Genomic DNA, 16,745 nt, shown 5'->3' with positions numbered 1-16,745 from the left:
GAGGGGAAAAGATGTTAACCGTTTGTTCTTTGTGTGTTTGATGAACTTCTTTCGCACCATATGTAGCCAACCGCACTAATCGGAGGTGCTGGGTTCAATTGGTGCGTTTATCTTCAATTGCGCAAGAACTGCTCACGTCTAAAGATTCACTCGTGGTGGGATTGTGATAGAATACATGAAGCGATACAAATGAAAGTTGAATAATAATGACATCATCGAGCAGAAGGTCGCTGATGTCACGTGAGGTGTGGCGTCACAACTCCCCTGTGCGGATCTGGTAACATACAGAACTTATTAAAATGGATACTTCACATTATCTGAGCCATTTATGAAATGCATTCAAGAGGGCAGCTTCAGAGCATAGGGCATAGAAAAAAACCCCGCTGAAAACAATAACATAGCAAGTTCCGTCCACTGCAAAGAAATAAACAAACGCATAAATAACCGGTCAGAGAAATGCATTGGAGATAAAGTGACTTTGCTAGCGCAAAATGCCGCCTGCATTTTTCCCTGTGCTCTTATGCTCAAAGGGACACATGGATATCTTTATGGTATTCTGGCGTGAAGCATTCAACTCTGGCTTTGGTTTTCATCAAAATGTTTTCCCCAGATGCACAGAGCAAGTCCAGGTGGTCTTATTCCTCTCCTTCTTATTCTGTGTGGTCTGTGTTTGTGTCACGTCAAAACAAACCAGGATATCTCAGCAGTCCTGTCTCAGTGCCCCAACCTCTGAGCCATCTGGCAACCTCCGTGCTTTGCAATCAGAATTTTTTTATTTATTCCATCCCGGAGAAACGAAACAGTCGACGTACATCTACATTCGAAGCCACGAAGCCGGGAAGCCATTCCGCACGGTTCCAAACATCGCCGACGTAAATGCCCGAGAGGTCATTCCAGCGCCTCGGAGTGAAGTGGAGAGCATAATCGTGCCTACGACGTTCCATGCCGCGGCAGGTCACGACGGTGCAAATGGCGCCCGGCTGCTCTGCGCGCAAAACACCGCGACGAATGAACGAACGGCCTCCAAACGGGAGGGAGGGGGGCGGGGGGGGGAAAAATAATGAAACGATCCCGTAACGTGTAATTGCATTAGCTTCAACAAGGTCTTCACCGTAGTGAACGCGGAAAATTTGCAAGCCTCCAACTTCCGGGTGCCCCCTCCCCAACCCCCCCACACACAACAGCGAAGGACTTTTAAACTCGGGACGATGATTGCCGGTGCCGGGTTTCCACGGGGGGAGGGTTGCTGCTGCGATATGGCGACACTACGATATATTGTGACCTGTGGGGGTACCCCCTGCCCCCCCCCCCCCACTAGGGTGAGGCATACACTACGGCATGGATACTGTGCAGGAGACTAGAGGCATGGACACTGTCCAGGAGTCTAGAGTAATGGATATGTGATCTCTCTGAATATTGGCCTTAGTAACCCAGAACTTCTGGAGCGGGGGGGGGCATTGGTTGCACCGTGGTCTTGATTGGGGGGGGGGCACCGCCGCATCAAAAGTGTTTTGAGCCACCGATGTAGAATAATCGACCACTTTAAAATAATCGGATATCCTACCTCAGTTCATAATAAACGTTTTTGGGTTAAATCGCGTTATTTATAAATGTGTCGTAACCCTCCACCACCCGACACGGCCAATCAGCAAAAAAAGTGTCACATTGACAAAAGACAAATAGTTCACTACTTTAGCCCACCGGTGTGTTGAAGAGTGAATCCACAACATTTACAGTTTTTCAGTACGACGTTTCGCTGGTAATTACATCCAGCATCATCGGGCAATTTGCCAGAATCCCACCTCAGCTCTCCTACGTTGCTTCGCTCGACCGAGGTGTCTCTTCCAGTTCGCCTCAGCGCGGCTCTCGTCCGGCTTTGAAAATAGTTGGCCAACGAATGAACGAACGAGTATTGGGACGCAAAGCGCCGACATTGGCGATGCACGTCTCCGTCGCCCTGCCCGCGCGAGCGCGAGCCCGCCCCATCGCCACGCCAGCGCCGGCATCATTAAGTTTGATTCTCGATAACAAACAGGGCTCAAGCGATAGGCGCCGAGCATTTATCAATTTATTGACAACCGGGACACTACACGTGGGAGGAGATACCACAATACGAACGTGATGCGGGCTTCAGACGATTTTCCTTCGCTTTTGTTTGCCGATGGAAACCAGCTGATAAGGCGTTGTTCACGGGAGCGAGTGACTCGCTCCCCGCAGCATGTAAGGCGTCCCACTAAACTTTGGTGAAAATGCGAGCCGCAAACTCAAAGCATGCTCAAGACTTCAACTGGGCTATCCGATCATTTACGGGAGCAATTACTCTTACCGATTAATGATGTTTTTTTATCCGCTCGGTTATTTTACTCGTCACATGACCACTGCCCCGAGTGTATGCTTGGCTGTAGTCAAGGACGCGTGTAGACGCAGCTGCTTCGTGTATACGTTACAATGAAGTCATGGCGATATGTACACATAGCTGCCCCATGGACTTGCAAATCCATGGGGCAGCTTTTTGTGCTTAGTTTGTTGTCCTTCACCACACCTCCGATTAGCACGGTTGGATACGCACGGTGCGAAAGAAGTTCAACAAACCTACAGCCAATGCTACATGTATGCATACGTAGCTGCCTTATGTATATGCTAGAATGAAGTCATGGCTAGATGTACACCCAGCTGCCCAAGGTATATGCTAGGCTACAGTCAAGCATAGACGTACGTAGGTGCTCTGTGTATATTCTTGGAGCGCCGCCGTAGTGATAAGTTAACTGCCTCGCCTGGTATACAGGAGTCCGTGGGTTCGATCCCGACCCTGACGCCTGCTGCTGTATATATGGAGTTTGCATGTCTCTCTCTCCCTGAGGTCGCGTGGATTTTTCTCCGGGTCCTCCGGTGTTTCCCTCCCCATTTAGAATAGACACGCGTTTAGAGTATATGTCTGTTATAAATTTCCACGTGATAAGCCACTTTGTTGAGCTATCAATTGTGGCCAGGTCGCCTCTGATAAAGAGCTATCAAGCTCAGTGGGGGCCTTACCTGGTAAAATAAAAAATAAAAGTTTAAGTTTAGTTTATAGGTTTAGGATGTAGTCATGGCTACATGTACGCCTACATAGCTGCATTTACCTGTAGCACCACGATTCTACGATCCTGCTAGTGCCACAATTCTGGAAGGGATCGTCTTCTCAACTGCAAAGGATGGAATCACAGTTGCAGGCTGGGAAATGTTGAGCATCACCCTAGCTTCAACGAGCATTTGATGTTGTTTGTTATGAACGGGAATTCATTTTATTACAAACATACATTTTAACACTGTTCCGACAGCACAGACACTGGGGAAACCATTTGTTATTTATAAGTGGAAATAAGATCCATCGGTGCGCGCTTTATAATTATCTTCTTTGGTATTGCATCGCTGTCAAATTAGCGTAATACATTTTCAGCCCTGAAGAGTGAGGTCATTTTGACATCGCCTGGTTCCAACAAAACAACAGCAGGGGAAGGGATGGCGATGGTGGGAGGAGAGCCACGTGGTAATTCACGTGCCTGCCATCCGATAAATTTTTACAAAAATTTGGAGTTGCAAACATGCTCGACATTTCTTTTGTGATTTTTGTACAACATGTTGTTCATTTCCCATCCGCTTTGTTTACCTCTTGTTCCGTCCCATTTGTGAAGATTTGTTTTGCTCCGCCAGCCTACATTTGACGTTAGATTACAATTAAATGTGGAGTGGATCGGCGGTGCAGCGGTTAGGAACTCGCAAACATCTCGGAACGGGAAAGGGTTGAGTGCAGAACCAAATTCATCACTTTTGCGACAGAGTCATCAACTCGCCGCACTTGAGAAGCCCAATTAGTGACGGCCAACTGCCCAGATTCGAACTGAGGATGTGAGCGGAGCCAGCCCCTTCGCCCTGACCTCCGAGCCACCCGTCCACCTCAAGTGACGGAGTCATATTTAATTCAACGTTTCCTTTTGTGCAGCTATTGGGCACTGGGCTGACCCAATCAATTAGCCACACTTGATCGTGGGTGGCCTGGAGGACTGGAACCCGGAATCCACAGCGGTGACAATCCAAGCTCTGATACAACTGCTTAGGCCGCCCAGCACCTAAACCGCTGTTAGATAAAACTCACATACTTGTGATTTTTCTTTTTCATTTTTACCTCTGCCTCTCTGTGCGTATGGCACGGTTTACTTCACGACACAAAGACAAAGATCCACCGTAAAATATCAACACACTGTAGGGGCAAGTGCCGTTAGCGAACACCTATGAAGGCCGGTACGGGACACGAGGGGGTGGGTGGCCAGCACTACGCCCGGCCGCCTTTGTATCCCGAGTGGCGATGTTTGCACACTGCATCGCGTACTCATTTGAGGCCGAGTCGACCTAGGGGAGGCCCAGCACTGGTTCAGATGATCGTCACCGTTGTTGGCCGTGAGCGGGAATCGAACTGGGGCCGCTAAACCGTGGCACCGCCGCTTCACGGCACAGCGCACGCACAGAACATTCATTGCCTTTCCATTTTATTCCGGCCTCAATTTTCCAGGCTCACGGCCCTGGAACCCAAATATTCCACTGTTGCGTCGGTGTAATAACAGAGAGGGAGAGACAGAGAGAGCCCTTATCTGGGTGGTGCGCGTTGCTAAACAATGCGGCGCCCCATTTAATTCGTTCATTTCAAAATGAAACGGCTACGGGACGCGCGGCGATGAGAACGGGATTGAGATTTTGTCGTACCGCTCGCAGCGATTTCCACTTCACGATTACGAACGCCGTCGTTCTCTCCCCACGCGCAGCATTCAAGAAACGTTCGATCGACACCGAGGTGTAAGCGGCACGTCGGGAGTGGGATGCCACAGTAGTCCGTCGCTCAAATGGTGGATACAATCGAATTCATTCATTTGGTTTCACTTTGCAGCATTTGAGTTTAAGACCGTGTTCCACTCACCCAATTCAATTGGCAAAAAACACACGCAAATATCCCCTTATGTAGATATTAACAGACTGTTTGGGCAAGTGAAGTGCTGTTAGCGAACACCTATTTGGGCTGGCATGGGGCCTTGGTGGGGGTGGTGTTGCCAGCGCAACGCACAGCTGCCTTCATCTCTCACTGCTGCACCAAGTACTCGCGTGTGCACGGGTCGACCACCGGTGTTAGCCGTGGCCAGGAACAGAATTCGGATCACCGGGTTTGTAGCGCAGTGCCACTAACCACTAGCAACTACCACTAGCCACTATGACTGGCCACTACGAAGCACTACGCTGCCGGTCTACCATCCACCCTCACCCCCATCAGCCCCCCAAACACGCCGGGTGCGCAGACAAACGCACGCCACTAATCACATTATTCCATTCCAGATGAGACAGCCGAGCTTTAAAAAGCAAGATAAGAGATCTCCGCGTTGGAGTTAAGGGATGGCGCTGGGCTGCGATGGGGGAATCAAAGTCCCGCGCTTGCGATTGCGACGCTAATCTCCAGCCGCGCGCCTCGGCAGACGCGCGAACAGCCACGCGCTGCCGACGAAGCGCCGCCCGCCGACGGCTCACTCCGAAGCGCCCGCGTCCTCATATTTGATTTCCCACCCTCGCCATCAGAGCGGCATCCAAGCGGCACGGTGCCTCTCGCGGCGCGCTCGATATAAACAAGGCGGAGCAAAATGGGGGGCGGGGGGGGCCGTGGAGGTGGCTGGGCCATTTTAATTCTCGCCGCCTGATATTTCGGGGCGGTGGCTGACGCGCGCTTGAAATGTGGCCAACGTGAAGCCAGGAACAGCAAAAATGGGTTTTGGTTTTCTGTTTGCCGTAACAAAGAGGGCCCCCTAGTCAAGAAAGCTGAAGCGCAGCAAGAAATACGTGGCAAATGGTAATACATAACCCCCCCCCCCTAAAATCATCAAATTAGTACATTTCCAATTAACAGGCGAATTAGAAAATTCCTGTTGCCAGGTTGTACAAACTCAGTTGTTAAAAGTACGAACGCGCGGAAGCAGCAGCTTGGGAAAAAATAAATGTTCGTCTTGGCAGATCACAGGTCAAGCAGGGATAGTTTTTTTTCAATTCACGGAGGGGGGGAGTGAATAGCGATGGAGGCTAAGATAAAGGTCAATTACAAAGAAGCATCATCCTATTAATCTGCTAACGATTGAACCGCATTAATTACCGTGGCTGCACCAACGAACAAAAAATTGGAAGGCAGCGAGAATGCAATCTTAAATCGTAGCCGAGTCATTTATCGCGGGCGCAAAACTAAATTGCTCGGCTGACACCCGATACGATCATCCACCTGCGATTATTCCCCCACCGCCCCCTTTAGTTTCATGCAGAGCAGCTTAACCCCGCGCGAAGTTCCAGGCTGACCGCGCTTCTTGACGCATGATTGCAATTTTCTTCCAGAAGAAAGATCGGTGCCATGAGCCCAATCCATGAATGACTTTGGTAACGACAACCCAAATTACTGTCTAATCGAGGATCCACGTTTCAAAAAGGCTCCTGCATCATTTCACATTGAGCCATAGGGCCTGGCAAAGCAGCGAAAACTCCCGTGGAGACAAACGCTCCCGAATTTGCATCAACGGCAAGGCGCAGACGCCGAACGGAACACCGTTTCAATTCATCGGCGTGATTACTAATGCTCCCAGCGGTGGGACCTGTTGGGTTAAGATAACATTCTTTCCTCTGGCTCATCAACGAGAAAACTGCAAGTTGCAGGGCGGGTGTCCCGTTCACTGCTGGATTTTCGGAACGCGCGAGCAGTTGAGCGTTAAATTTATTTAGAGAGGCGTAGTAGCGCTGCTGCTTTTAAAGACGTTGAGCTGGCCACAGAGAACCGCAGCAACACGACCGCCACTCTACGATAGCCGGCGTCAAACCGTGCCACACGGCCTCCCGCGTGGCACTTGTGAGAGCCTCGGTGCCGATAAAGTTATTTTATTTGAGTTTAACTTGCGGTTCCGTTCCGATGACGTACACATACGTACGTCATCAGTTGTACACGTACGCAATTGGAACGGGTTAAGTGGCACTTCTGCTGCCACTACTGTTACTACGGCCACTAATGCCGAACACTGTCGGGATTTTTCTGTCCCGCCGCCGTCCCCGGACAGAGGGATTTCGAAATAGCACTAGGAATCAGAGATAGGAATCAGAGATAGGGATGGGGCGGACGGGAAAGTGGGAGGTGCAGCCAGTGCCGGATTATCCTAAGAGCAAAAGTAGCCACTAATGCTAGGGGACCCACACTTCCAAGGGCCCCGCGCTAAATGCTTTCAAGCTATCAATTCCGGTTCAGTGATTCTGCACTTGCTCTATTACTATAGTACTATACCGCCTTCAACTCTTACGAACGACTGGGTGTTTAAGGTTAGCGATTTGTCGTATTATCTGGCTGTATAGCAAATGAAAAAATGCAATTACTTTACACAATAGACAGGAAGGACAAGATCAAAGGGCACGCTGAATGCACATGCATAATGTACGTTGACTCAGTAATCCCCCCCCCCCCCCCCACTTTGCTCAAGAGCGCAGAAGCGTGGTCACCACATCGACGCCTCTATATAAGGAACGAAACAGTTAAGACTTCTCCAATAATCTGGCTGTCGCCTGATGAAGCTAGTTGTAATTACTGGCGAAACGTCGTACTCAGATTGTAAATGTTGTGGCTTGGCTCTCCAACACACCGGTGTGCTGTACTAGTGACGAATTGGCCACGTTCTGTTTACGTGACAAACATTACTAGTTTGCTGTGTCGGGTGGTGGCGGGTTTTAACGACACATTTATATATTTACGCGATCTAACCCAAAACAACCTCTATTATGGATGATATTGGTCGCAAAAGTGGGGAGATGGGAGTGGAACCGGCAAACTCAGGATCGCAAGCCCATTGTGCTGACCTCTATCCTGCAGTAACTTACCCCCCCAGACATGTGTGCCCACGTGATTTTACTGAGTGGGATAAACAAAAAATAAACTGGAGGGGTCGGGGGAGGCGGGTGGGGGCTAGGTGGGTGGGTGGGGGCCAGGCGAGTGGGTAGGGGCCAGGCGGGTGGGGGCCAGCGGGCGGGTGGGGGCTATGCATGTGGGGGCTAGGCGGGTGGGGGCCAGCGGGCGGGTTGGGGCTAGACGGGTGGGGGCCAGGCGGGTGGGTGAGGGCTAGGCGGGTGGGGGCCAGGCGGGTGGGGGCCAGCGGGCGGGTGGGGGCTAGGCGGGTGGGGGCCAGACGGGCGGGTGGGGGCCAGGCGGGCGGGTGGGGGCGATGAGGAGAGGAAGCGCCCCAGGGTGTCTGGGGTGGCGTGGCAGAGACGCAATGGGCCAGGGTGCCCGATTGTTTTACTCCTCTGTACACACGCGCCACTGTGGTCACAACGCAAAGGCTGAATCATCAGTTTGTAAGGGTTTCCGAGCAACGGCGGACGGGCATCAAGTCGGTAATAGGAGGCAGACTTTCGCTTGGATCCGACATGAGACAGACGCTCCATCCATCATGGTTAAGTGGGGGGGGAGGGGGGCGTGTTGGCTCTGCCACCGACTGCAATGCTGCTCAAAAAATAAAAAAAATAACCCTCAAGGTGAATAACAGTCTGCAAACATAACAATGACAACAATACGAAGGCCGCTGACGAGTCTTTCAAGGATTTGGACGTCTCAATTTGAAATGCCACCGCCGTCGCGGTACAGCGAAGGGCGATCATCTTGGGATAAAAGAAAAACAGTCCCGAGCATCGATTTTTCAATTTGGGTTTGCGCCGCCTGGTTCTTGGTTCGGCGGCGCTTCACGGAATTGCAGTTCATATCCACCGCTTACGAACATTCGTCCTGACACACACGCACACAGACACAGCAAACTTTGTCTGTCAGTCAGAGGTCGCAACCGGGTACCCGATAACCGTACCCTACCCGATACCCGGCTACCCGTACCCGGCCGGGTACGGGTACCCGTTTGCCACCCTGGTGCGGCCGGGTACGGGTAAGAAATCAAAACCCGTTTGCGACCTCTGCTGTCAGTCGCAGCGTTTGGTTGAACGGTTTTAATGGCACAGAGTGATTGTGAGGGCTCATCACCGTGGTCTGGGACTGGTTGTCTTGTTGTTTTTTAGCTGCCTCGGCCCAATCTTGATAAATCAGACTTTTGTGATTGAGTAATTCGCGAATTATATTTAGTGACTTGCTTGCAATTTCCTCGGTTTTGCACTGCTATCGTTTTTTTTCGTGCTGTTGTAGCTTGCTGACCAACCCGCTTGTACTGGAAATCTGTGAAAAAAAAGCTTCGTAGCTCATCGGATTCCTTGAGCCTCAATAAAGATTCGGATTTGGATTGTAATCAGAAGCAGCCACGGCGCCCTGTGGTATTGATAATTGCGTACACATGCCCTCTGAGCTTTCACCCAGATCAGGAACCTTTGATATTTGTGTTGGGGCGCGTGCTGGGAACGAGACGGTGGCTGATGAGGGAGCGGATGGAGCTAATGGAGAATATTCACCCTTGTCTGTATTTTATAGTTTATAGAAGCCACGTGGGGCACCCCACACCTTTAATTTCGTCACACTCATCATACATGTTCCCACCTCCCCACTCCCCAAATATTAGCTCATATAATTAGAATGTAGTTTTTTCAAAACCTTTTATACGCACAAATTCATCAATGACTCATTGAAGTGGAATAAACAAATTTGAGCAACTGCACGAGGAAACCGGTGCTAGCAACCAGAGGCAAACCCCAACGATGCCCCCATCTCCAAGCGCCAGTTGTCAGCCTCGGCAACCAAGTTGTACGCGTGCACGTTGTTGGACTTCTTGTACGTACGTATGTTGAACTTCTCTCGCACCGTACGTAGCCGACCGTGCTAATCATTTCGGAATCAGAATGCTTATTTAGACTGGAGGAATCCGACGAGCTATGAAGCTTTTTTTCACAGATGTCCAATGAACGTCCACGTCTACGTCACCGCTGCTGCCGTGGACGTATCGGTGACATGGGCCGAGACCGCCAAACACCCCGTTTCACATTGAGCTCCGGCTGAATGTGGGGACAGGCAGAAAGCGTTGCGGCCTCCCTGAGCCTCCGAGCCTCCTGACGGCCTTGATGGCCTTAATCTAAGTTGTCTTGTGGTTGTTGTTGGTTGTTTGACTTGCATCCCACTGGGATTTTTGCACACAGCGTTGGTGTACGGTGATTTTTTTTCTGCAATATTTTGCTGTCTTTTCTTGGATTTTCTGTTTGCACTTAGTCACATTCACTTTAAGATGTTTTTTGTTCATGTTTTTGTTTTTTGTTTGTTGCGGTTGCACCCGATTCAAGAGCCGAATGGCTCACAGGGCTATATACCTAATGAATGAACTTGAACTTGAACCGGGGGGCTCAGGTCCTTCGGGGAGTCCTCGTTACAAGTTACACGAGCCGGGACGACGGGCGGTGATGACTGGAGGGGTTTCGCGGAAACGAATTTGGCCCTCCAACGAAGCCACTGGCGGCAGCGTGGGCTGCCCACGCATCTCCTCTCGCGCAAACACATGCCCCTTCGGGCAGAGGTCGCAAACGGGTTTTGATTCCTTACCCGTACCCGGCCACACAAAGGGTCGCAAATGGGTACCCGTACCCGTACCCTACCCGATACCCGGCTACCCATACCCGGCCGGGTATCAGGTAGGGTACGGGTATCGGGTACCCGATTGCGAACTCTGGGATGAAGCCATGTTGCAGGCGCGGGTGGGTTGATTCTAGGAACTTGAATTGTGAGAAGAGACAAGACGTTGGGAAATGAGTGACAAATGGTTACTCACCAGTGACTCACGGCCCTACCCGTACCCGTACCCGGCCGCACCAGGGTCGCAAACGGGTACCCGTACCCGTACCCGGCCGGGTACGGGTAGCCGGGTATCGGGTAGGGTACGGGTATCGGGTACCCGATTGCGACCTCTGCCTTCGGGTCCGCACCACCCCTCCCCGGCAAGCGGTGGCCTTCGCGGCGAGCGCCTCTGCGTTGTGCGGAGGCAACGAGTGAATTTGTTGCCTTGCCGCCCGGGAACACAGCGGCTGCATGCGAACGCGACGCGTGGAGGAGAGGGGAAGGGGGGAGCAGGGAAGAAAGAGCAATCAAAACGCGTAACCCGTTGCAGATCGGCATGGAAATTAATTAATAGATACAATTATTTTTAAAGTATATATATATATATATTTTAACAATTTTCGTTTTCTCCAGGGCTGCTATTTAATTGCTAATTACTTTAATTGCCGCTTCTTTGCACGCCATTACTTTTCCCCAGGCAACCCGTGCCACTCCGGGCCCCCTGCCACTCATTGCCTCCCCCCGGGGGAAACAGCGAGGAACTGCCCCCGTTACTTAAATATTTAGCCATTTATTTAAATATTTAGCCGCGTATAGTCTTTCACGGGGAAGTGCTACTGCCGAGCAGAGGTCGCAAACGGGTTTTGATTCCTTACCCGTACCCGTACCCGGCCGCACCAGGATCGCAAACGGGTACCCGTACCCGTACGGGTATCAAATACCTGATTGCGACCTCTGGGATGAAGCCATGTTGCAGGCGCGGGTGGGTTGATTCTAGGAACTTGAATTGTGAGAAGAGACAAGACGTTGGGAAATGAGTGACAAACGGTTACTCACCAGTGACTCACGGTCTACCCGTACCTGGCCGCACCAGGGTCGCAAACGGGTACCCGTACCCGTACCCGGCCGGGTACTGGTAGCCAGGTATCGGGTAGGGTACGGGTATCGGGTACCCGATTGCAACCTCTGCTGCCGAGCCAACACTCGGGGCCTTCCGTCATACGAAGAAACATCCACCCTGGGTTGAGAGGTGGAGGGACACGCAGAGGTGTCCACAATAGAGGGTTTTTTGGGGTTAGATCGCGTAACTGTATAAATGTGTCATTAAAACCCGCCACCGCCACGACACAGCCAACTAGTAAGGGTTGTCACGTAAACAGAACGTGCCAATTCGTTACGAGTACAGCACTAAGCGGTGTGTTGGAGAGCCAAGCCACAACATTTACAATCTGAGTACGACGTTTCGCCAGTGATTACAACTAGCTTCATCAGGTGTGCCAGCACTGGCCTATCCACACCACCAACTCAACAGAACTGAATGTGCATGGCCATTTTGTCGTTCAGACCACCGGCTGGCTCAAAGAGCTGAAAAAATGGAGCTGTCCCGACAAGCGGTAGCGACGCAAAGGCAAAACATTGGACCGGTTTCATCCTCATTAGGACTCATCAGTGCAGGACATCATCAACGTTCGCTGCTGACATATCGGTCCAGTCGCATCAAATTAAATTTGTAACTTTCACTTCAATTTGTAGCAAATCCCAGCTCTGCTAATTAAACACGAATTGGTTTCTAATGCGACGAACGGAAGGCACATTTTGCACAGCAAATAAAGAACGCGTCTAAAGTCTGGATTAATAACGCAAATGTGACCATCCGGGGTCATTCCGTTACACTGCTCCTCAGGAAGCCAACTCAGGTTGCCGGGTTCATAGGGGCAAGTGAGTTCTTCCACTGCACCACCATTTCATCGCTCAAGAGGCTCATACGCAGTGATAGACAGGAACAGTGAAAGTGGTGTCGTCTCTAAAGCGTAAATTGTCACCAGTTGTAAACCATCATGCGTGGCACGTGTGTTATGATTCTGGGAGGAAATCCAGTGTCTGGGAGGAAATCCAGTGTCTGGGACAGACACAGTAATACCAGCGTGGCAGGGAAAAGTGGATAAATATTTATACGTGAGAGATATATATTGCGCCGAGCACATGAGATCAGGTCGCGAGTGAATGAGTTGAAAGGAGGAATAATTAGTGAACGGTTTTAATGAAGAGGCTGCCGCAAAAGTAGTGCACAAATCACAGCACGCAAGGTGCCAGCAGCACCCACAACGGAGAAGAATTCCATTTTTGGAGAATATAACCTTTGTCAACTTACGTGAATCTTTTTGTTATATTCCAATAAGCTAATTTATTTCGCTTCTTAATGGGCACCCAATGAATAATGTTAACTGAGATTCAGCTGACAAACTATTTCCGCAGTCTTCATTGGCAATGCTATAATCAGTGATTTTAAAAACTAGGGGGGCATTGGCTACTCTTCAAAGTATATCGGATGGAGGGCAGAACATTGGGATTTAGTTGCCATTTTGCAAAGTTGCGCCTTTAGAAAAGACTGGGAAATTTAGGGAAACGGTTCACATTTGCACGACGGTAATAAAACTCTGCTTGACCGAGACCTTGAATGTCGAAATCCAGTCCATAGGTCTCCCAGTTAAACACATTCCACGGGAAAACATTGGTGAAGAAGGAGCCGCGGCCAGTGGACAAAGCGGAATAGTATAAGGGATGGTCGCCGATGGATGAGACTGGCTGTGAGCTGGCAGCCAAAGAAGAAAAGATGCCTTAGAGCAGGGGTGGGGAACGTCCGGCCCGCGGGCCGTATAAGGCCCGCAAAATCATTTAGTCTGGCCCTGCCAAGGCAACCGCAGGCAGGACTCGAAATTCAATAAATCTAGGAGCAAGCCTGGAAAAGCAGTTGCGAGTAGCGACATCATCAATAGCAGCTAACATCACCACACGCCTCGCCAAAGAGAAGCAGTTCCAGCCATCACATTAGGGGTGAGTTAATTAAATGTTCGACCAAATATAACAGGCACATTTTGAAGTTGATAATTTTGTATGGGCCTCGAATGATGTTATAAATATCCAAATGGCCCTTGGCAAAAAAAAGGTTCCCCACCCCTGCCCTAGAGGATGACAATCGCGGAGATGGAGAGGTGGGACTGTGCCATTGTAAGGGTTGGCGATAGCGTGCGGAGTCCTTCATCTCACGGTGGATAAACCATGATTAACGATGATTATACATTTCCACGATTCATTTTAGTCTGTCAGAACAACAACAACAAAAAATCCTCCACTAATCACGCATCATGTACATATATACTCACACGTAATGAAATTCAGTTAACAAATAATTTGCATAATTGATTCGTCCATTAATTGAGACACAGGGAATTGTCCTTAGCTAAGAGGCATTTTGTTTCCGGAATGAAACTAACAGATAAAGAGGTCATCATCATCATCATCACCATCGTTGTGGCAGTTGCAGTGTTGCATTGTTGGTCGTGTGTTTTGTTGATGAGGGTCGCCGTGACGACGCGAAGGTCGCCGTGACGACGCGAGGGTCGCCGTGACGACGCGAGGGTCGCCATGACGACGCGAGGGTTGCCGCGATGGTCGCCGTGATGATGAGAGGTTACGCCACACGGTAACGGATCCACGGTAATCGCATAGTCCGTGTTTTTGGCAAAATATCATCCCGCCGTCGTGATTTATTGCCGCGCACGTTCATTATTTATTCAAAATATTTTAATTCCAGACGGGAAAAAAATACTTGTTAAATAACCAGCCCGGTAATTAGAGATATAAATAAATAACCGTTGCCCATTACGTTAGGGCTTTGCCAAACGTTATTTGCACCAGATTGATGGCGTGGAGATTACATGGGGGCATCATGTTATTACCGCAGTTCATTTAATTATTAAAATTATTTCAGGGAAACTAACAGCACACGTGCGTTAAAGGCGTTATAGATTATAACGATGAAGAGAATTGTGGCAGGCTCGTTTTGAAAGACCTGCAGTTAAATAACTTTTAAGTAGTCTGTAATTGGCACTCCAAGTATTGCAAAACACAACGATAATACAGTACGGTAAAAAATACAAAGTTCATGGTAAAATTACATTGCGATAACTTCCATAGTGTCAAGATGAATATCGTATCGTGTAGTGTCGTGAAATAACCCGAATTGTGATGCTGCTCCGAAGAATAATAATGAAGATGTCGACTTGTAACACCATCTTCTTGGTTCTTTCGGTAAAGTCACGTAGAAGGGAAATAATAAAATAAAATAAATAAAACATAATAAAATAATTCTCACGACGTTTCGGCCACAACGCAAGCAGCCGTACTCAGGTGAAGAACAGGGCTGTCGGAAAGACACCTGAGGACGGCTGCTTGCGTTGTGGCCGAAACGTCGTGAGAATTATTTTATTATGTTGTATTTTTATTATTTTATTATTTCCCTTCTACGTGACTTTACCGAAAGAACCAAGAAGATGAATCCCTGCAGTCATGAAAGCTTTAAATCGAAATTGTAACACCATGCCGCCAGCGTCGCCAGAGAGCATTCACTCTCTCTCACAGAGGGAGAGAGAGGACGACTCAGAGGCGCCAGGGGGAAGAACTACAGACACGCGGCGAGCCACTGCCAACCATCGCCCAAGCTCTGCGGTCCTCCGTATAGTGAGGTGTTATCGGACAATTTCACGGGTGCTCACGCGTGGATGAAAACCGGAGCGTCCGCGGGAAAGACCCACCTGCGTGCGAGGGGGAAACACTCGATCCCATACAGGCGTAGCAGGTGGAGTCCACATTTTTTGCTCTACCGCCTCCACAGCTCGTCCTCGAGGACCATGGGAAGGGAGATTCACAGGATCTGCGCGATCCACCGACCCTCGCTGCCTCCGCAGTGCCGGGGGTTACAGGCCACGTGCGTAGCCACCAACAACAAACATCTGCGCCAACTTGTGTGTTTATTTTTTGTGGCATCTATTTATTTATTTTCTTTCTATCTTCGCGTGCACTCTTTGTGGCTGGTCCAGCATCACGATATGCTCAAAATTAATCCAAATCATTAGCCGTTATAATTGGTCAAAAATGAAAACGCAATGGCATTCAGAAGTGTAGAGCCAACTTTTTTTTGTTCTGTCCATCTGTCTGCAAGGGCTGGCAAAAGGGTTCTAATTTAGTGCTCTGTCCAATGGCAGGGCTTTGGCTCAAACTCCCGCTTCCCTGTTCTTTCTTGAGCTTTCTTTTTCTATTCGCTGTCCACCACCACCACCACCACCTCCCACCCACCTTTTTTTCTGGCCTAATTTCCAACATCATTCTACAATTTCCTTCATCAAGCTCTTACATCTGGGAATGTGCCCAAATCCAATGAGCCTTTTTTTCATCGTTCAAAATAAACCTCCCTCCCCCATCCCCCTCCCCTCTCCTCCTCAGCCTGCTCCACAGTGCTTCCTCGTCTCTCCATCGACGCTCGGTGACGCGAAAGAATGCCGCACATCCGAACCTGGCGATGCCCAAGCGCTGCGAGGCAATCGACTCCAATCCGTGCGCGCTACCCAAAGTTATCTTCAGTTTTCGGATGCGTGCATGAAGAGGGTGATTGCACATGCGTGCACGTGCGTGAGCTCATGGCGGAGCCATCGCGACGCTCACCAGCTCTGCCTTCAACCGAGCATTCTCCTCCTCCTTCGCTCTCAGCTGCCCCCGTAGCCGGGTCACCTCGTCCGTCGCCGCGTCCTGTTGAGCGGAGGGGGCACGCGGTCAGAGTGGGCGAAGGTGAAATGCTCAAAAGGAGAAAGAAAAGAAAACAAACGCCGTCCATCTGCGGCGGCGGACACGCTCACAGGGGCAGTCGCTACTCCAGCCCTCACGATTATTCGCTTTCTTCGGTGGCATTATTCGGGGGAGAGCAACTGTTTGTCGATGGGCGGCACAGGCACGCAGAGAATGACGGGGCGAGCACAGAGGATTATGTACGTGTACGTATGCTGAACTTCTTTTGCACCGTACGTAGCAAGCAGTGCGCTAATCCGAGGTGCGGGGGCAAAAGGAAAACAAATGAAACGCAAAAAAGCAGTTCTGAAGAAATTCTTTTTCCATCTAGATTTCA

At 50.0% G+C, this 16,745-nt stretch overlaps 1 protein-coding gene across 1 annotated transcript in view; it reads right to left on the bottom strand.

Moving 5' to 3' along the window:
• LOC144732108 (uncharacterized) overlaps nt 1–16,745 on the bottom strand; it is a 365,998-nt gene that overhangs the window by 94,400 nt on the left and 254,853 nt on the right. Inside the window, exon 8 of the mRNA XM_078613382.1 lies at nt 16,289–16,372. Within this exon, the coding sequence (XP_078469508.1) occupies nt 16,289–16,372 (84 nt within the window). The remainder of the gene's footprint in view (nt 1–16,288; nt 16,373–16,745) is intronic.

Source organism: Lampetra planeri, chromosome 41 (genome assembly GCF_965212315.1).
Source record: "Lampetra planeri chromosome 41, kcLamPlan1.2.h2, whole genome shotgun sequence".
Taxonomy (NCBI): Eukaryota; Metazoa; Chordata; class Hyperoartia; order Petromyzontiformes; family Petromyzontidae; genus Lampetra; species Lampetra planeri.
The sequence above is the reverse complement of the archived record's forward strand: the minus strand, read 5'-3'. Positions and strand labels throughout refer to the sequence as shown.